The 22,767-nt window shown below is 38.9% G+C and overlaps 1 protein-coding gene across 1 annotated transcript in view; it reads right to left on the bottom strand.

The window, feature by feature from the left end:
* CACNA2D3 (calcium voltage-gated channel auxiliary subunit alpha2delta 3) overlaps window positions 1–10,074 on the bottom strand; it is a 390,722-nt gene extending 380,648 nt beyond the window's left edge. The window contains exons 1-2 of the mRNA XM_062500613.1: window positions 9,956–10,074; window positions 9,267–9,348 (exon numbers count right to left, since the gene is read on the bottom strand). Coding sequence (XP_062356597.1) covers window positions 9,267–9,348; window positions 9,956–10,074 — 201 coding nt within the window. The remainder of the gene's footprint in view (window positions 1–9,266; window positions 9,349–9,955) is intronic.
* Window positions 10,075–22,767: the final 12,693 nt, after the last annotated feature.

Here is a 22,767-nt window from a genome sequence, read left to right on the forward strand (position 1 = left end):
TAAAAGCACGAAGAAATCCCTTGACAGCTACTGTAGAATAAAGTAAAAATAGACAGTAAGACATAAAAGCTCCCACCACCTGACAGACTCTTTATGTACAACACTAAGTTCACTTAAGATGCTGGGGGAGGTAAAGATAGCAAAATAAATGGCTAATAAAGCAACTGGGAGCTAAATGGCTTGTCTTAGCCATAGATTAGAAAATAAGTTCCTGTGCTACCACTACAAATTAAAAAGTCTTCTCCTATTCATGAAATCAGCTAAGTGGAAATTACTCTTGAGACTTCATAATTATGAGAACAGTCACATATTCCTACTGTGAGTGGTAAAAAGCCCATCTGAATATCAAACAGCAGAGAGTTCAGTTTAGGATTCCATAAAGCTACTGAGAACTATTTTAAAATAATAGGTCAGAAAGAGTGTTGAGCCCTGATGAAGCAACTAAAACATTCCATAATGTTGCCTAGGACTGGGGCCTCAGGGGTGCCTGTCATGACAAAGTGCTGTGCCTTTCCATGCCTTCCAGGAGATTATGAAGATGATGAACCAGCGATGTTTAGGGAGGTAGAAGTGACACTCGGCAGTCAAACTGAAATGGGAAGTAACTCAAGTAACTTCTTGTCCAGACTAGATGCAAGCATTGGAACCAAACAGGTTGTGGCACTGCTGTCCTTGAAAGTATTGAAGGCCACGCTCAAAGACCCAAGAAATCTGCACTTATTTTAGCTTTGAACCCACCTTGAACACGAATCTGAGTTAGAAGACCTAAATCCTGTTTCAAAATTAATTACTCCATGAGACCAGAAATAATGAAAAATAGAGTTTCACAGCAGAAGACAGGAAGATTTTTATAGAGGAGATGATGAGTGCTGGTTTCCAGCATCAGTTTTGTGGAGTCATTAGAGTCAAACACAAAAGTCTCAGTTCTTAGACTATAATTAGAATGTTTTATTCAGCATCACTGTATTCAGAACAACATTAAGCAAAAGAAATCTACTCAACTTGCACATTGTAGAGGAATGGTATCAACAAGACATATAATCTATCACCTGCACAAAATTCAGGGAAGCCTGTCAAACCCACATTTAGAGAGTACCAAGGAAAAACATTTTATGAGACTATTAGAAGCTCTCCCACCCTTTCCTGAAAACTAAGAGGAATGCTTCAAGGAAATTACTGTCAGTCATACGTATGAGAAACTTGAGTGATCAACAATCCACAGGACCCGCACATCAACATGATATTCTGAATTAATTATACACACACACACTTCTCACTTTACATCCCCAATCTTATGATGTAGATTAGGTCACCTTATAGTTTGGTTTGTTAATGAACCTGAGAACTATTTTTTCCTTCATCTTTAACTTCCTTAACTTTAGTTAAGATCTCAATCTAGAAGGATAAATAGAAATAATTATCTCTTAGTGCCTCCTGTACTACAAAATTATTTATGCAAAACATTTGGCATCAGGCTGAGAAGAGACCATTTCTTTCTTGAAAATACATCCATTTAAAAACTGAAAGATTTAAACGAAAGACAAATAAGGTGGTTCAGAAAGAGACAGGGAAAGAAACAAAGACAACAATAAAATGTGTCAAGTTGAGAAAAGCAAAAACAAAACAAAAGCTGGAGCAGGCACTTTGACAAACAAAACACTTTCTAAGATTTTAAATTTTTTTAGCACCTCAGTGAAATGCATTGGTTTAACTCTTCACAGTTGTTTTAGGAATGTTGACAGACAGAAAATACAGCTAGAAGAAATCACTTGTCAAACTCTTTTGATGAAGAATCACTACAAGAACCTATATGCTTTGAAGACTGCAACCACACTCCACCTAACAAATTAAAACATCAGTGCAAATAATGCTTCAGGAAAATTCTTCTCAAGAATAACAACAGTGAAGAACAAACTTCAACGAGTATCAACTGTTGATAACAAAGCACTAAGAACCTGTGGCATAAGGAATCAGCCAGGAGTTTCCATCTGATCACCTCCTTCTTTCTCACTAGGATATCCCAGGGTCTTACAAGCCCCACTGAAGTTCCATTATCTACTTCATAGTGACATTTCACACAAGAACACCTTGAAAAGCTCACCCTGCTGATATCTTATCTCGTGGTTCACACCTGAAGCCCAACAAGAGGTGATGTAAGAAGTCTCTATCTTTTTCCAACAAGTTTAGTCTATTACAGCTGACATATTTATTCCTCTATGGTAAAATGATATTTTAACAAGATCATTTGTGTGCTTAAAAGGGGAGGGGAAAACCAGCAAGTCTTCATCGAGCCTGCTATGCTGTACAGCAGTGACAACTGTGTTTATAACCTGCTTCTGCTCTGAAAAGTGAAAGATACCCCAGCTATGCCTTAAGGAGATATAGATACAAAGATTAATAGCTCATAGATACAGACATCAAAGAAGAAATACAATTACTGTTACTGATGATAGTCCAAAATAAAGGATGTAGTTCATCATCCTAATATAAGGCAGTTCAACAAAGTCCACACAATGGCCAGGAAGCTGCTCTGAACAGCCAACCTGCAAGAGTTTCACACTAGTCTAGGGTTTTTCTTCAGGAAAAAAAAAAAAAAAGGGGCTATTAAATAAATAGACTGATAGTAGCAAAGAATCAATTCTTGTGTTTAAAGACCAGTTCTTGTACATCTACCATGGATACGGAGAACAAATTTGTGTTGTCCTCTTTTAGATACACTGGATTCAGAACCTGTACACTTCTATGTAAAGGAATGTCTCGAGCAATCACAATCCCCTCATGTCCTATACTGTAGTCTTTAAAACCACTGTACTGGTTATCATTTATTACATGGGTAATGTCACTTGGAAAGTCCTGGGAGACCTTAGGGTAGGATATTTTCAGCAATTATGTGTCTCTGGAATTAATCACTTCTGGAAAGGCTACCAAGACCCTTATCAACTTCTTTCCAACTTTAAAAGAAGTGTTCTTGCAAAGCTTTCCTTCTTAAACACAAATCTTGCAATTATTTCTTCAATACTTGAAGAAAGTATTTCAGCTTTACACAAGTTAACTTGGTGGACACTAAACAGGATCATAAAAACATCCATGTAATTTTGCAAAAATATTATATGTAAAAAAGCAAAATGAAACTTCACAAGAACTACATATTAATTATTGTATTTCATTAAAACCTGTCAGTGAAGCTTCTACGGAGACTAAAACACCATCTACCCTATCAATATATCATTTGTGCTGTAAAATGTGTTAGCACTTACTATCAGCAACAAAAAACTGTCCCTTACAGAACAGTAATGACATTTGAAAGTGTGGAGTATTGATTAGCAGTTACTTCAGAGTGAATCACCACTACAATTCAGCATCTATTAATGCTCTACATACCTTCACTATCAAGATAATTTGCATGGAGAGCAGCTCCTCTAACCTGGAAACGTAAGCATTTTCCAATACAGGATGTGAAAACAAACAACCAAAAATGCATTAAGCAAGGGAATTAGCATTCTCTTCCTTTCAAGGAAAAGGAAACATTCTCTTCCTTTCTCTTCCTTTTCCAGCTGGATTGTCTACTCAATAATTTCCATATTAAAAGACATTACTAAAGGTGCAATGCATGTATTGTGAACTTAAAAGCCATCTCATAGTCCTCTTACATACTAACAACAGGCTTTTTTACATTCAATAATACAACTAGAGGATCACACTCTGCTTGCAAAATCCAGAAAGACACAGAATACACTGCAAAATAGAGCTGAAGGAAGCAAAACATGAATTCAGCACAGCTTTCCTCTTAGACCAAGTGAAATCTAAAACATGATGTTTGATATTCAAGCTGGTTTGACTACATTTTATAACCATTACCAATACCAAAACATGATTACTCCTGCCATAAAACTCAGAGGAGAGAAGAGTACAAATCACAGACTATTCAAGGCGCTGCTCTAAACTTACAGAAGAGAAAGGAAATTTTCCAATATCGCCAGAAAATGCAGAAATTTATTAGAAAAAAAATAAGGCCAAGGGGTTTTTTGTTATGGAGGAAGAGAGAAGAAAGTATTCCAAGTCTGAAAATATTAATCCTCTCCTCTACAGGTCAACATGGTATCTGAAAATCAGCATGGAACCCACCAGGTTTTCCCGCCAAATACATTAGTAGAATAGCAATGTATTTGGGTTTTTTTATTCCTGAACAAAATTAAAATATCTATCCAGAAGAATTTCAATCTTTATGTCTTCAGATAACATTAAATACTTCATATCACACTGAAATGTTCTGTACCTAGATTAGCATGGAGAATAATCTTGCCATTCATGTAGCCCAAAGATCTCTAGAAGTTAAAGGGGATGGAGATTGAAGCTCTGCAAGTTCCAAAACATCATTGACATTAATCATCAGAATTATACTGGTTTAAGATTCTCAGATGTATATTTCTTTTATTTTCTAAGGTTTGTTTAAGTCAGTGCTAGGAGATACACTTCACATAACCAGATTTCAGGAGTCCAAATTATAATGAATTAACTCTGAATACATTGGCAAGTTTTTGGGAAGCTCTACACCATTTACCAGGCTGGTGGGGTTTTGGGGTAGGTGTCAGATTTGGTTAGTGGGGACAATGGGGTTGTTGCTGTTGCTTTGCTTTTGCAGGGGGTAGTAGTGTTTCCTTTTATGGGGTTTTTTGTTTTTTTTTTATTATTTATAGCCATATGTCTATAGATTTTATTGATAATTTTTCCCCATTTTGGATTTTTTAAAATGCATTATTTTTGCTGGTTTAGAATTGCTTAGCTGGCATAAGTTTAAACTGATATCCAAAATGTTGGTCCATGCCTATCCTTCAACCTGCATGTCTCAGTCCAGTTTGACCCTCCCTTCAAAGCAGCAGTTGCAGTGTCTTGAGCAAAGAAACAGCCTACAAAAACCAAAACCAACATAAGGTGCAATAAAAGAAAGGTAATTAATGTCAAGATGATTGCACTACATTTGCCTAAGAATTTAAGTCACTATTATACAATTTGAACTAAAGATAGATGTACTGTATGAATCAGACCCACCGGCTGAATGTTAATTGATCTAAAACCCCGTTATATTCATTTTGCACTGACATTTCAACAGTTGCAAGAAGCTACCAAGATACAGCACCCCATCCTAGTCAGGGAGATACAATGCAATCCTGCATCTTTAAAAACAGGAATGCTGTCCTGACTGAAAAACCTGCTCTGAGAAAACAAGGATTTGAGAACTCCCAGCACAATGAAGGATTTGTTGAAAGGAGCAGGCAGATGCAGACTCCAGCCTGCTTCAGACCAAGGCAGGCAGTGCTTGCATAACACTGAGGGCTCCAGCAGACAACTTACATAAGAAAAATCTAAGGGAGCCTTAAACAAGCTTCTGGTCAGGAACAAACTGTGGTGGAAGGACTAAGAAATTAAGGGCATTTTCCCCTGGAAACCGTTCCTATATTTGCAATAAATAATACTGACTATTCAGGAGAAATGAAGAATTATGATGGCTCAGAATACTTTTTTAAAAGGAGTAGTCTCATCAAAAGGAACCTGAGAAAGCATAGACCACACTGCACTTCCACACAGAGACTGCACTGATTTAAGAGCTTTACTGTATAACAACAGCATTCCCCAAAGCCTGTTTTCAAAACCTCTAATTGCAGCAGCTGAACTGAGTATGTTCCTGGCACCTAACCCTTGCTTTGTATCCCATATTTGAGCACTGGCTTTGCCAGTGGGCTACACTCTCATTCAGTACAGGACACAGTGTTTACAAAAGAAAAAAAAAAAAAATCTAAAATGTCAGGATTCAAATAAGTCAGATGTCTTTTGACAGTCCAAGGAAACAAACAAAAAAAAAAAAAACAAACACCTAAGAGAGAATTAAAATTAATTCTTAGGCCCCAGTACTATTTGCTAAGTAGCTGAAGAGTATGAACACCTCTACAGCATTAAAGAGCCTCTCCCAATCTATATGACAACTGTAAAACCTCCAGAAGCCAGACAAATTAAGAATAATACAGTCCTGCTTGTTTCTGCATGTTTTCTTGTACACTTAATGGTGGTTCCATCTCTTTGAAAGCAAGGAGTAGAAATTTTTTTAAGTGCTAATTTCACTTAAAAGCTCATCCATAATTTCTGGAATTACTTACTGAACTATTATTTTCCAAGCAATTTGAAGCATCTGTATTTCATCTAAAGTCAGTTTTGGGAAAATTCAAATATCCCAGATACTTCTAGGAGGCGTAACAAAATACTTGGATAAGATTAGCAGAATGACACAAAATAAACATTCAATTAAGGGAAGCAGTGGATTTTTTTTAAAAAAATACTCTCAAAAAGCAACCAAATTATTCTTAACACATCTTTCACAAACTCAAGAAGACATCAGTGCTGGTCACCTACTTGATGTTCACAACACAGCAAGACCTTAAAAACTGCAATAACTCCATCAATATTCACAACTGTAAACTGGCAAAAAAATTCTATACTGAGTACCTCACATGAATTAATTTGCTCAATGAAATTTTAGTGTGGGTGAAATGACTCAACGTACAAAACATTTGGGCAGCAGAGACTGTCAATCACGACTGTGAGCGCATCCCTTTGAAAGCAGCACTCAGTGTGTGTGCTGACAAAATGAATCAAGTAACCTTTACATTAATTTTTCATTTAACAAGCCTGTATTAAGCTAAATGGCACTCCAAAGCAGTTGACAGTTGAGGAATCTATACTGTCCAGATCCATAATCATAAACACATTTTATATCTTCACTCGTTTAAGGATGCTTAATTCATAATCAGGAAATGTGGGCTCCTCCGGTAATATCAGAAGTCTCACTGCTTCTAAAAGTGGAATCTTGACTTTAAAATGACATGGATCCTAATCACCCAGAGCTCCCAGTAAATACCAAACATATTCTTGATGCCTGGCTAGTGGGGAGGGAGGAGGTGGGAAAAAAAGGCATTTGTACTTAGAGCCCTCCCGTGCTATCATCTCTCCTTAACTGTTGTGACAACCTCTGTCATTGACTTTGCATTTGAAAATACTTGTAGATCTTGAAGTTAGGTATGTTTCTATACACAAAAGCTTGTAAAAGAAATATATTTTGTAACAATACAAAAAAGTACACGCTAAAGTCATCTGTCATCCAGGCTCATTCGCCACAACCAGCACCAGGATACAACAAGCTTAAATGGACAGAGATATTTTGGAATCCTAAATAAAACAAAAAGAAACATATCTTATAAAAGCTACTGTAACCAGAAGGAAGGGGGAAAAAAGAACAAAACCAATAGAGTATGTCACAGAGGAATAAAAATGCTCTAAATAGCTGTCAAACCTGTGTTTTGTCTTAACTCTTTCATTAGATAATGAAATACAAGCAAGAAAAACAAAATAGCTTGGAAAGAGCATACACTGTCCACCTTCAAAAACAGGAGCACAGACTGGTTAGTGAAACAGAAAGGATGCTGATGAAAAGGCAAAATGAAAAGCTTCCAATTGCCTACAATTAGAACAACCAATAGGAAGCAATCTTGCTACTTCAGAGGGAAAAAATACATTACAGAAGGGATGACAGCAGCATCTACTATGAGGAAGAGGAGGAGGATTAAGGATTCCATACTGATTCTTTGTGGATTTTGGCATGATTGCCACACACAGTACATTCCATAGTCTTCTAGCAAATGCTGGGCTCAGTAATGGGTAGGTTTCCTTTCTAAAACCATTTTTGCACAAAAATGGCTGTGCATGGAACAGCTCCAAAGCTAAATGAAGATACTTGTTAGTTATGGCTCAATAAAAAAAAATAAATCTTTTAATAACACTTGATTAAAAACTATTTTTGATTAAAAACTAATCAGAACTGAAAGCTCCATCTGCTTTATGAATTTAAGGTGTTAATAAAAAACAGTGACAATGTAAGACTTCACAGACTTTAAAGAAGGTGAGCTGGAAATATAATAAATATTGAGTGTCTAGATTTCCATAGCAAAATGAAAGTTTGCCCAACACAGTGAAGTGAAGCCATTTAAAGGCCTTGAAAGGCAGTAAGAGACCGCAAATATTTTTGTTCTTAATAGCTCTGCATTTTTGCTTAGTGAAATTCATGTTTTGCAGTCCTGGGTATACAAATCTGAAAAGACAAGCTGCTAAAGAACTCATATGTCTTTAGTAATTACTAAAGCCAGTTGCTTTCATTTAAAGGGTAGCACAAGCTTTTTATTTCAGCTGCTACACGTACTGTTATATAATTTCACACATATATAAGCCTTTCGAAATAAGGAACAATTTCCTTCACAATCAGAGAAAAAATAAAATTAGTGTTACTCAGAACTAAAAATCATGTCTACAAAAAAAAAAGGCAGAAATTTAATATATGGGTTGAATGAGTGGTTTTGATCAGTGAATGTCTCAATGTTTTTCCATTTGCATTTTGAGAATCACACGTTAAATGCCCCAAAATAGCTGTCTCAATCTAACATCTTCCTAAGTCTCTCATTTTTTTTCCAACTGTTGTAAAAATAAACTGTCCAGAATACAGAAGTTTACTATAGGTTGCATATTTAAATTATGACTGTCTTTGATATATACCTAATACTCAAATCTGCTTTTTCATTACCCCAATTATGTAGACTTATACCAATTTCTCAAGTTTTTGCTATACTTCACTACCTCATTACCCAGCTGTGCAGCTGAGCAAGAAGATAACCACATTCATTCCTCTTATCTGTAATGATGTAATACATCTTAGCACTGGGTTGAGATGATTGGGGGAATAATGGGATTGTAAAAACTGCAGAGATGACAAACAACAGTGCAGTCGCCTTCTCCTGATACAGTGCATTGTGTACATACAGCCCAGGGTGAAAATAATACAATATGCACTAATTCTGCTCCTTGAATGAAGTTAACATATTTCATAAGAAACAGCTGTTTCTGCACAGAAACATCCTCATCATCACAATGCAGCAACCAGCCTAAACACCCGCAACCTGGGCTAAAGCCTAGGCTACAAGAAATAAGTGCAGGAGGTTACTTTCCAATGGGAAAAAAGTCATCCACAGAGAAAAATATCAGGTTAAGCAAGGACTCTACAGATAGTGCAGTGCAATGCAAAGAGTCATCAGGGACTAGTATGCAATACAAAAATAGATCTTGGGCAAAAGCACGTACAGCACTGCTTTCCTGTTCATTTAAAAAATTAAATCTGCCTCCATTTTCCCTGTTAAAACGTTCCTTATTACAACCAAAGACATCCTTACCTTCTGTAGGAGCTGGGAACCCGAGTATTTGGCTGCAATAGATTTGATCTCTCCACCAAATGCTGAGGCCCAGAGCTTTACACTGTGAAGAAAAAAAAAAAAGAGACAGGAAGAAATGTAATACACATGTCATAGCAAGCAACAGAGACTGTAACAGCTTCAGCTGCACTCGGAAGGATCCAAGCAATTTTGCATTAGAGAGCTCACTAAGGAACCTAAGCACAGCAAAAGATCAGTGAAGCTGTACAAGTATAAGCACAAACCAGACCCCGTGCTAAGGTAAGGCCTCTGTATGGAACTACTAACCTGAACCATTAAAATTTAAGGAATTAACTTGTACAGAAACATGCTTTGGCACAACATGACATATCCATCGAAAGGAAAACAGCAGATAAAATGGCAAAACAGTTCTGAATGATAGATTTCCACATGAGAGAGTTAACAGCGTCAATTTCAGTAAATGCAAGCACTTAAAACTCAGTGGCCACATACGCCACGAACACATGCTCCTACAATAAAATCAAAGTAGTGCCAAGTGACTTGGAGACAACCACTTTGAACACAGCTGACAGAGGAGCAAAGGTGCCCTGGAACAGTCAAACATCTGCAATACAATAACAGGAGAACCTGAGCAGCCAAGTTCTCATCCTTGAACACGGTCCTGAGAGGAATAGCATGAAAGCACTTACACTGACAAGGGGATCTGCTGCTCCGATCCAACCACATCCACTAAGGCTGTGTTAAAAGCTGTCCAGAAGATAAAGGAAAAGCCCCCAAAAGCCCGAAGAAGATTCAGGTTCTCTGGCATTGTGCCTCTCTGTGCCTGGAAAGGTTTGGGGAAATGCAAGTGAAGCTGAGTTCAGCAGCAGTGGGGCTTTGCTTCTAAAAGCTTCTTGTCCCTCACTCTCACCCTCTTCCACTAGAAAGGGACACTGGAACAGAAAAATTCACAGCTCCATTCTCATTCCTCCAAAGAATGACCCTCTCTGTGTAACGAAAGGAGCGGACCAGAAGCGAAGCTCTAATGACTTGAAAACTATTGTGTCCCTGGTAACAGCAAAGCGTTTTCCAGCACTACTGCAGCCACTTGCATGTAGTTCTTTACAACTCCGCAGTCAGCAGTGTGCTGAAGTTACTTCAGTGACCTACTGCTGCTCCAAAGTGCCCTCAGCAGCAAGAAAGCAGACTATTGATTCCAACTGGGGAGGCTGTCTTCTTGCAATTACCGCTCACTTTGCAAATGGAAAGCTGCCTAGAGTTCTCCTTTCCCTCGCCGAGAACCTGCAGCCTTCATCCCAGATCCAGGCAGCCAGTGCACTGGTTCAGCGGAGCAGGAGCAGCAGCCTTTTAACGGGATAGCGCCGAGACAGAGGCAGGCACGGGAGGAGCTGGACCAGAGGGAGGGCACGGCAAAAGCAGGGAAAGTCTGGAGGAGCTGAAAGTGTAGCGGAGCCCTACCAGGAAGGCGAGAGGAGAGCGCCGCACATTGCCGAGGGCTGAGCTTGGGAGGGCTCGGCAGGGCTGGCAGGGGCGGGGGCGCGGGGCCGCGCACACCCACCGGAGACCGATTCAGGCCGGGCACGGCCGCATGACAAGCACCTGTCTGCCACAGCCCGGAGAGGCGAGCGCCGGTCCGAGCATCCCGGCCGCGGCGCCGCACCGGGGAGGGCGGAGGGACGGAGGAGAGCGGCGGGCCCTGCCCGGGGAGCGCCGCCCGGAGCGAGCCCCGGAGCTGGGTCGGGCTCGCACATTTAATCGAGCCGTAGGGAGCGCGTCCTTGTGCATAAAGGCGCGTCCGCTGCTTCCTCCCGCGGCGGAGCACTGCAGCAAGTCGCTCTCGGAGAGCTCGGGACCAGCAAAGGCTTATGAATGAAAAGAAATGCAGCATAAGTAAATCAATGCGGGCTGACTCCAGCCTATGAATAAATTATTAATTTGTGCTCATAGAAGAATCCTCTCGATACAGCAAATGCAGGATTACAAGCTCCTCCACTGAGAGAGCAGCAGACGGAGCAGGAGGGATTGGTCCAGGTATTTTTGTTGTTGTTGCGTTTTAAAATCTACCCTCCCTCCTTTTGCTTTTATTCTTCTCCCTCTGCTTTTTTCTCACCTTCTTCTCCACTAAATGCGCCGACTTAAAATAGCAACTGAACTTTAATGTAAACAAGTATGGCAAGACCATGATCTGAGCATGGGCTGAGTCATCCTTGCATCCTACAATATAGCTCCAGTGTCCGCTCCAGAATTCTAGTTTCTTCCCTCTGTAGTTACAATTAACACCTCAAAATATTCACTCTGCCTTTGTACACTTAACTTATTCTTATCTTAACATTTTCTGTCTTGAAGCTCGAGATGTAGTACCTGCATTTCTTTCCACATTAACATCTCCAGGAACACTGAACAGTTTGCTTTAAATATCAAAACCTCTATTCAACACCTAGCTGACAAAAGCTTCCTGCTTTCTCAAAAGAAAGAAGTTTAAAGATAGCAAGACTAACAGGGGAACTGTGCAGAACAGAGTAGCACAGCACCCTGCAACTTTCACCACCCACCAGCCATCCCCACTAGAACAGTAACTAGATCACATCGCTCTCTGTACTAGAACCTTTGTACGAAGGCAATAAAGAAAAAATTTCTTAAAAGGAACATTTATTTTGTGTATTACTAAACTATTTTGAAAGTCCTGTTATCTGTGCTGCTACTGTGGATTTCCTAAGCAGTATTTTAAACATCCTGCCGTGTCACCAGGTGTTCTGCTTACCTACGGGCAGAAATGTAAAAATGCACATGGCTGACTAACAGTATATAATCAATTATGTGCTCCTTTGAACATATTACATAAACAACAGTATCTTTCCAAAGCCGGGAATGAAACAGAAGTGGTTGATTGTTTCATTTCTTGTGCCGTTTGCTTCTTTTTACATGCTAAACACTGTCACACAGTAAATTCATAAGCTCATTTTGAGATACAAACAGCTCTTATGTTAACAAAGATCCTTATCTGCTTCAAGCCAACACAGTACCCTGATGAAAGTAACAATTACCTTCATATTTGAAAGCATTACTGCAAGCCCTAGAAACTTTTTGAAAGCACACAGAATGCCTGTGTTCAAGAGGCCAGCAAAATTTAACAGATTTAACCCATCACTAATTATTGGTAAGAAAATAAGATAGTCATTCATCAAACCTTGACTTTGTTTACATTTATCATACATTCAATACTATATCAGACCTACAGTTTATGCATCTGGTGTGTGCAAAACTAGACACTCATTTGTTTATATAAAAATTGTATTTGTCCTATTGCTAGTCTAAGAAACTGAGTTCACTTGGAAAAGAAATTTTTGCTTGAAAGAACAAGCTTCTTTTGTGTTAACAAGCACTTGTGCACACTACAGCACAGAGTGCTTTCAGAACTTTCATTAATGTACACTGGGTATGGCCGTGCAGGAAATCAGCTCCTCCGGACCATTCAGTGAATGGAAAGCAAGCCTGAACCACAGCACTCACAAACCAGTACAGGTGACAGCACAATCTGTCTGCAGCTGTGTCCTGGCCTGACCACTGCTGACTGTTCCTGGTATGCAGATCACTGCAGTCATCACACTAGGTTCAAAATTCATGTTAGCATTTCCCCCATGTTGTTCCCATCAGGAAGCAGAAACTTTCCCCAAGTGGGTTTGTGTAACGAAGGACCAAGGAAAACACAGGAAAAAGAAGTGGTAAGCTCTGCTGAAGAGTTTCAGTCCTTTTTACTGGGAATAGAGCAATGTGTTTCGTTATTTGCTACAGCCTTGTGATATCCTGGAGCAAAGGCAGAAGAAAGCCAAGTAATGAATTTATCTTTTAGAAGTAATGTGGCATTTCTATCATGTCCTTATGTTGTTATAGACAACTGCTGAATCTGGAATAATTTCTGGTCCCACTAGAAAAGTGTATGCACAGATAACTGACCAGAGAAAGAAAGCATTTATGCACATAGCAAATATATATTCTGAAACCAAAGTGCATCTCAGCAGAAAGTGCAGGTAAGTTCCTTACATGCCACTGGTCTCTGAAGTAGAGCTCCCCATACAAGTGTATTAAATTGCATCTCCCTGCTCCTGGCCTCCCATTTTTAAGAGATAAAGAATGGCAACTAATTTTCTGCTGTGTCCTTGATGATCAAGCACAATGGTGCATTTTGGTGTCTCACAGAAAATGAAAGAAGCTGTTTTCCCCATGAAAGCTGAAATAAAACTTGGATATGTGAGTCAAATGTTGTAACAGAAAGTCATGGACAGGGGCAGAGAAACTTGATGAATCCCCAAAGGTTTTTCAGAGTACCACATTCAAGAAAATAACCAAGGGATTGGAGGAAAAGCAAAAAACAATCAAACCAACCCACAAATAAACCAAAAATCCAGGTCAAGGGGTAATAGGAGATATAACACAAAGGCTGAAGCAGAGACTACAGGCTAAGGCAAAGCTCCATATATAAATACACATAGCTCCCTGATTAATTAACCCCATTGTTCTTTTCTTCTACTTCCAGGTATGTTTACACTTATGAAAGGGTGCAGAAACAGGGTCACAACTGCATCATCAGCACATACTTGGAGGCCTCTGATGAGACACGTACCAAGCCCTAATAAAAAGTCAGTTGAGAGGCATACAGAGAAGAGAACATATGGTGCAGGGGAGAAGGGTAAGAGGAAATTATATAATTAACACAAATGTTTATTGTATTTCTTTTTTCGGATGCTTATCTACGATGAGTTCTAAACAGAAGTAATAAATGCAAAAGGCTGAAGTACTAAAAGCCTTGCTGAAGATCTAAGCCACCTCCACTGGAAATTAATATTTTAAAAAGAATACAAGAAAGGAAATACGTCAGCTTATCTATATTCCACATATATTAGAAGATACAGATACTGCAAAAATAGAAAGGCTGTAACTACTCTGCATGATGTGGTGTTAATACTTGATTTGTACTACATTCCTCTGCATTTCTAAATACTAAGATTATAATCCCCAGATGTGTTCTCCACAGTGAAGTTTTTTTTTTATTTAATAGACTAAATAGTCCATTTTCACTCGTTTGAAATACTTCATTTAAAAAAATCTCCCTTAAATAAAGGCAGTGGGAGAATAAAAAGGGGAAAAGTGGAAGAATGTAGAGCCACCTCATACAATAAACAATTTAATATAATGTCCCACGGTGAAAATCCAGCCTTTAACAACTCTATGAAACTTCCCCTTACTTCTATGCAAGCATTATGTTTCACATACACTTACTCGTGGAAAATAGAAACAGGAGAAGCAGAGGGATAACAAAAATTATCTTAGCTTTACAGAGACTGAGACTGTAGATGAAAGGCAAAATCTGAATGTTCTGAATTTATGATTTGGAAACAACCCAGTGGTGGAAGCACTCATCAAGTAGTGTTCACCTGCTGTGAGAACGCAGGCTCACTTGTTTCAAGTGGTCTGTACATCCAAGGAAGAGCAGGAGACTGCACGTGAGGCCTATTCTGGAGAGGCTAAACACGTATTCCTAGAATTTTATGGAGGTCTCATGTGTATAAATCTAAATGTTCCACTGTTGTGGGAATGCCAAGTTACTGACCGATTCCAACCCACTCACAACCAAGACTGAGGTCAAGCAGCATTACTCACTGGCTTAAATGAACACAACTTCACATCATGGGCACAAACCAGTGCTTTAGAAAAACAAAAATCCTGCCGAAATTTTGAACCACGTTAGTATTTTTTTATATGCAACTTTACAATATTGTCCTCTTGTTTGTGTATAATGTTCAGGTCACATCAAGCGCTAGTATTTCATCCATGAGAGCATTAAGAGCATACACAACCAATGCTTACATATAATCGATCATTTACATGACTAGAAATACAAATCTCTAAAAAATTCTAAAAATACTAATATGCAATCCTAATTAGTATGGTGGGAGTACAGCATTTTAGGTGACTGTCACGTTATCTTTAGCACACTTCAACACCCAATAAACCTCACAGTTTGCCATAACCCCCCAAGGAACGCGTGGTTAATTTAGCTTCCACAAAGCCCAAGATCAGCTGGCTTTTCAATCTCCACAAGGAGTTAAAATGCAAAAGAGCAAAGCATTATCACATCCCAGCCTATGAGAGCTCACACTGCATGGCAAGCTAGAATGCTTTAAGCTAATTATGTTTATAGCTACCCAAATCCAATTTCAGCAGTCCACTGTAGCTCTAGTCTGTTACTGCCATTTTACATAAGCTTCATTTATTTTGAATTTTCAACTATTAAGACAAAGTCTGCCTTTGGTTTCTTTCAAGTGTTTCATGCTGGGAAATTAACTCTTCTCTAAGCAAATAAACTATTTGTTAACTTTCAAAGCTGGTGCTAGAATGTAAATGTTAATGCTTTCAGTGTATTCAAAATACCTGCAAATTGAAGATATGACTTAAAAATGAGAAACAGTAATTAAGAGCTTTGATATAATGGACAGAATGCTGTGGAAACAAACCTAACTAGCATTCTGTCTCTGACAATAAAAAAAAAATAAAAAAAAAAAAAAGAAAGAAGACTAGAGGTCACAGGATATTGAAGTGTGAACCTATTACTGTCTACACTCTGGAATGAGCCCCTGGTCATGTCTATAAAGGGCTATGAATGTTGCCCCCCACACCTTACTAATTCCTCAGAGCCACTCGAAGGGACCCTTGTTGCAGCTCTAAGTACAGATTTCAAGGGTTAGGAAATGCATTGCCTTTACTTCATACCTTGGCAGGATCGATGACACAAACACTGGGTGCTAAAAATTATGTATTTTGGAGGGAGGGAGGAGCAACAGTCCTGAGGAGCCACTGTCAAAGGGGCATCTTCTAAAGCAGGAGATGAAGTGACATCTATGGACCCACTGTCATCAGGGAGGGCAAGGCTCCAACCTTCCAGCTGAAAGCAACCTGCAAACTTCAGATTGGCATGCAATTATTTTCAAAATAACATTCTTACTGCCAAGTGGAAAATATAACATGGCTTTTAATCTGAGAAACAGTGCCATGTCAAGTAATTACATAGAGCCATAAGATACTTCAGAGCCCATCATTCTGTCACTCTCCAATTCCTACATCACAAGTATGAATTTTGTGGTGGGAATGTGACTTTTATGACGCCTTGACTAAACTGCCAGTTTCTTGATCTGATACCACAGCTCTGCTTCTTAATATAACAGAAAATGAACTTTGTATAATTCCATGGCAGCAGTTGCTAACCTGTGATCCACCTCTGCTCTATCACTTTGTTGAGCCTTTTTCATTTATTGTGAACATTGACTGATCCTGAAAAATCAAAGTTATCTCAAAAGGAGAATTATCTCAAATTGAAAATAGTATTAAAAAGTAACGCACTGTAGTAATGAATGCCATTAAATTGTTGTATAATGAAAAATAATATATATCCACAGAATAAAGTGTACTGTGAAGTTATTAGACTTATATATCTCATCTCAGTTGCAGAGAAAGGCCACCAGGAACTACCACAACACCAAGACAACAAGACAGTTTCTTATTCTGAGGTTTCAAATTGTGGCTTGTGCATAAATGCTCAAATTCTACTTCTACTTTAGTAATAGAACTTGACATTACATATCATGGAAAGTTCACACCTGCAGAAGAATAGGAGATTTATAGGTTTGTGGGTTTAAAAAAATGTATTAAAGCATGATTATACTTAAAAGATGCAAAGTAAAAGCAAAATTGATACCCACAAATATACTAATAAGTGTTAGGTAAAATATTTGCCAGAGCATGGATTTCTATTTTATGGGCCATTAATCCATCATAGTGTCACTAACACTGCAACAGACACACTCAGACTGCTGTGCTTATTACTTTTTAATGTATCACTCCATTTTAAACATTAATACTAACAAGTTCAGGCTATAATATAGTCATCCTTCCTATCCATAAAAACAAAAGGAAAAAAAATCACAACCCAAATGCCAGTTTATACTACAATTTTACCTATAAGCACACAATACTAGATAGATTTCTGAAAAACAGAAAAAAGAAGAAAAGTTCTGAGTCAAATTTATTATCATGTTTTTCCTAGCCCAATATTTTGTGGTTCTGAGGGCTGGGGTTTAGGGGCAGGTGGTTCGATTCAGGGGATTTTTTTATGCTGTCAAAACACTTTTTCTTCATCTTCAATTGGGACCAATAAAGGAGATTTACATAATGGATTCAATGTAATGTTTGAACAAAGGCCAGTGACACCACCCCTTAATCCAAATGGGATGGTTTCTCATATGTGCCATTTATCAATAAGTTCAAAATTAAGAATAAAAAGTTTGTGCACTTCTCAACCTCCATCTCTCAGCCATTACTAGAAATAACTGTCTCCATTTCAATGGCGGATGAACTTTTTAATTTTCCTCAGACTGTTTTTTTTTTAACTAGCTGAGGGCTGCTGAGAAAAAAAACAAACAAAAAAAAACATTAGGCTATCTTGCAAATGTTTACAGAAAAAGACAGACAAGAAGGACATAGGAAAGACATCAGACCCTAAGAGCTTCTCCTGACCTTTATACAACCTGATAGATAATTTGGTACTTGTAAACTAAGGCTCCCTATTTTTCATCCAATACATTTATTTCCCCACCACTTTGTTCTCCACTGCTGTGTGTTTCTATTTTCAGTTCCCCCTTTTATCTATTGCAAGTCCAACTTTTCCAAACTACAGAAAGGTACTGCCCATTTTCTCACCAAAAAAACCCCTTGAAATTCCCTAAACAGTTTTCCAGCTCCTTGGATCCCTAAATTCCATGCTTCTATCCTCTATAAATCTAGTGAAGGCTATTTCATCCTAGATACCCTTCTGATTCCTGCAGGCTTCTGGAGAAGACACAGCCATCTAAATCACAGCCTATGCTCAGTTCTCTCTCAAATTACCATAAACCTGAACTGCAAAAGCTGCTCAGTCTCCAGAACAGGAGGGGCCAGGGCTCCAGGAAAAGCCTTCTGAAGTGATACCCTGTGCTCCTGTGACACTTGCCTCGCAATCAAGGGGTACAGCCACGAGCCCCTGGGGGCACCACTGCCATCCATCACCCATGAGCCCCTGACTCACTCACCAGTGCACTGCTGATTCCCTGGGGTGTTACTTCTCCCCAGGCAATCTCCAGCTGAGGTATCGTCTACTCACACTGCTTAAAATCCTCCTCCCAAGAAGCTGTTCTAGGAAGCTCCTTACCTTGCTTCAAGCTTTAAAAATCTAGTCAGACCTTTTTTTAGTTATGGAAGGAAAGCAATACTATGATGTTTTTGTTATCAAGGAAAACTGCAACAGTTCAATGGCAGTTCTTTCTAACAGTTTTGTCCTAGTAGTCAGTAGTCTGGTAGTTTGCTGAACCAAACTAATTACTCCCAGGCAAAAGCAAGACAGTCATAACACACAGCTGAGAAACTGTAGAGCTCTGAAGAGAGATAAGCTCTCCCAAACTGAGTAAATAAAAAGCTTCAGTTTCCCAAGACAACATTTAGTTACTCAAGATACAATCAGTACATGCCCAGTCTTTAACCTACAGATGCAGGGAGTCAACTACAGTCCTTCAGCCAAGCTGAACTCCTTCACAGCACCCTGGGTACCATCTGATCCCACAGCCTGCTGGCAGCGAGAGGCAGACCTGACAACAGCCAACACTTCAAGGAGCACTTTTTAGAGCAGCAGTTACATATTTCTTGAAGCAGTAAGACCAGGAAACTGCAGTAGTTGAAGACAACACATGTCATCTTTCTGGGCATCTTGCCTTAGCTGAGAGAGCTAAGAGCACCCAGAGAGTCAGTGTTATGCTTTTTGAAGAATTGTAGATGAAGTGACTAGGGGTTTACTTTAAATAAATGGAGTGCTCTAATTGCCCCTTTTTTACCACAACTGGCACAATATGCACCCCCCAGCATCCTGCCACCCCCATCCTGAGACTGAAATATAGTAGAGCACAGGCTGTTCAAGCATACAAATTGCCAACGGGGAAAAGTAATAATCTCAAGGCTTGCATCATTTCACAGTTGAGTTGTTTGAAGACAGGCTAGCCATTACACAGAGCAGCTGTGTTATCTGGCTTTTCCTTTCATTCATTTATAGACTTGAGCTGGTTTTCTAAGTATGTTGAAACTATTTCCCTCATTAACAGTTTTTGTTCAGTATGCAGGAAATTCAGCTATAGCAAAAACACACAAAGGTTTCCGTTCTGTATACATCGATATTTTAGGGTCACTGTTAGATTGGAAGCCTGTCAGGGCCTTACAGTATTGGCTGGAATTCACCAGGACACAACAGAAGGATCTAGCTTCTCAAACTTGGACAACCTTTTTTTTTTTTTTTTTCCACAGAGCTGACCGACACCACTGCATCTTGGTGTTATCACTCAGTGTAAGGATCAAAGACTCTCTATTTCCAAAACAGAATAACCCAACAGAAATAAAAGATAAAATTTCTACACATTCAGTTATTTTTGCGCAGAAACAAAGGGCATTCCACATTATTCCAAGTAGAAAACATTAATGAAAAACCCACTGCAATCTGAGGCATAAGAGTTGCCAGCTCTCTTTTTCATTTGACTGGGCCTTTTCTACATGCCAGAAAGTAAAACTTAGGCAGAAATCCACAGTTAAACATAAGATGGGATTTAAAACCATACTCACAGAAAAAAAATATCAGGTTTACAGGGATATATATCCTTCAGTTCTTTAATATTTCATTCTTAATGGTCCTTTACCAACAGAAGATCTGTTCCTGTTTTTCACACTAGAATGCTCTTCTATTATTATATTCAGATATTTGTTATTATCTCTGTACCACTACTAACATACACCTTCTCATCCAGAGAAGAATTAAGGGAGAAGAATGAAGAAGGCAGAGAATTATTTAAAATAAACCCTATAAATTTAGGATTTGCAAAGAACTTTCCTATGTTTTAGACATTTCCCCAATACTACCACAAGCAATGGTACCTCCAGACCTCGATTTCTCCTCTTCTCCATCACATCCTCTTAACCCTTCCATCTTTTTACCTTTATTTAGGAGTGTTTGTTTCTTTCCTTTTAAATTCCACCCTCATTCCCCTCTGTGATGCCGATGCTTAATAAATAGTGAAATAACAATACAGTAATCACACCAAACAGCCTTTCACCTTTCAGTAGTAGGTAGTAAGACGTTTGTATAATCGGGATTGTTCTCTCCAATTCAAGTTAGACTAACTTATAACAAAATGTTCTAAATTGCATAGTTAGAAGCCTCCTTCCCAATGGACACTGTTACATTGTTTTTAAAACCAGCATGCTATGGAGGAGAAAAATATTCTGGAAAAACCGTTATTACCCCATGAAAGTCTCATAACAGAGGTATTTACAGAATGAGCTGCAATTACTCACATTATATTTATCTGGTGAAGAATGAACCCATTGTGTGCAGTGGAACGTGTCTGTTCTGCACTAATACACACACAGAGGAAGTTACCTGGTGAAATAACACATCAATCACAGGTTAACACCAAGCCTGCACCCTTGTAATGCCATTTCCAGTTCATTAAAGGAAACCAGCTGCAGAATGTGCCATTGTGCCAGACTGTCAAGGCTCAGCAAGAGGTTAGGAAGAGATGTGCAGTGAGCTTGAGAGTTGTTTGTTGTGGGCAGGGAAACCCTTTGTGTTGGAAGTGCTGTGACAATGATCATGACAAGGTTTACAGCTTATGCACACACCAAAACTACCTTCAGTGGAGCAGAGCCCTCAGCCCCTGGCTAATAGGCATTATGTGATATAAATAACACCACAGAGAGTTGCAATGCAATCCACAAATACAGATGCTGAAGTTCTGGAGTCCCAGAATGGGTCAGGCTAGAAGGGACCACAGTGATTCAACCTCCCTGCTCAAGCAGGGTTATCCTAGAGCACAAAGTCCTGAAGCTGAATCCTGCCAGAAGAAATTATTTTCTTTGCTGGCACCACAGACCTGCATATGTATTTTAAAATTTAATGAAAACTTGACAGACGAAAAGTCTGCTCTACTTACTGAGTTCAGAATTCACAGGTTAAGTAAGGCTGGCTGAGCCTTCTGTTGGTAAGTATGCAACATTCAAAAATGCCTACAAAAACAGCCAGCAAACTGGGCCCTGATTTCTGGATTAGAAGGAATTTAATCAATTTTTGCACATATCTGACAGTATCAGGTATGGACATCTTAACTACATCTTGGATTTCCAATAGTACATTCATACATAAAGTATCATTCACTGGGCAGTACTTGAAGATCAGATATAGTTTTCTCTGTACCACACTTTTGAGCCTTTCTCCTCAAAATTAAATACTGGGAAACTACATAACCCTTTCATTTAACTTGACAGAATGGGACTGTTCTTAAGAGCTCCAACCCAACAACAATCAGTCCCTGTTACACTGAAAAGAAAAACCCAGGTATGTTTAGAGCTTTTGTAACATTTCTTAATTCTACTCTTCAGTATTAGCAAATTCCATCATTTAGGACTATTTTCCTTTACGATGGTGTTTTAAAATGGCATGATCTTTGCATGGCACCTGTGTGAGTGCAGCAGGTCTCCACAACATACAAAGACTCCTGCTGTGCTTGAGCAAGAGTCTGTCTCCTTTCATTTCCTTGAACAACTATATTCAACTGCTGCTACAGCATTTCACAGTCCACTTCGGAGAACCGTGTGGGATGGAGGAGAGGATAAAAGACAGAGAGACAAGTTAAGCACCTGTTTTAGTCCAAAGAAAAGTGGAGTTCCAGCAGCTGCAACCAGGGACTTTTAAACTCAGAAACTTACTCTGTTGGTTCTGTGTACACATGCATCATCCAAAATTAAAATAGAAAAGCATTACTACAGCAACAATTTCAAAAAATTAAAATACATCAGAATCACATTCTCAAATCCCCTGCATACACAAGATAAACAGCTTCAACTCATCAGTCTTCCTTTCCCTAGCTGCTTCTCTTTCAGGGATTAAGAGACAGCTTTAAAACTTAACTTACTGATAAGCACTTCTCTAACAAAATCAAAGTTCATTTTTATTCTTAATACCTTCAGAAAAAAAAAAATCCATTTTTCTCAAAAAATACCCAACAAAGTAAATCACAATCTTGCACAATGATACGATGAGGTAATAGCTCAGATTTTTTTCCCCTAAAGTGGTATTAGCTCTGTTTCAGAGTTCTGTTTCAGCAGTTTAAGCTCATGCCTGGCATGTTCTAGCCTATCACAATGCTCCCTCCCCAACCCCTAAGCCATGCCCTTAGTGGAGGGTAATGTGAAAAGCAGGATTTCAGTAACTTAAACTTCCAGTGTTGGCCTGCTTTTGCACAGCCCCGTTCAAAATCACTAAAATACTGTATACGTACAGGTTAACACAAAGTAATTCCAGCACCTGATTATTTCAGTTGTTTGCATCCCACTGCACTGTGCAAGGAGGGAAACCAAACACGAGGCTAAAATCAAAATG

The sequence above is a fragment of the Cinclus cinclus genome, chromosome 12, assembly GCF_963662255.1.
Source record: "Cinclus cinclus chromosome 12, bCinCin1.1, whole genome shotgun sequence".
NCBI classification, from domain to species: Eukaryota; Metazoa; Chordata; class Aves; order Passeriformes; family Cinclidae; genus Cinclus; species Cinclus cinclus.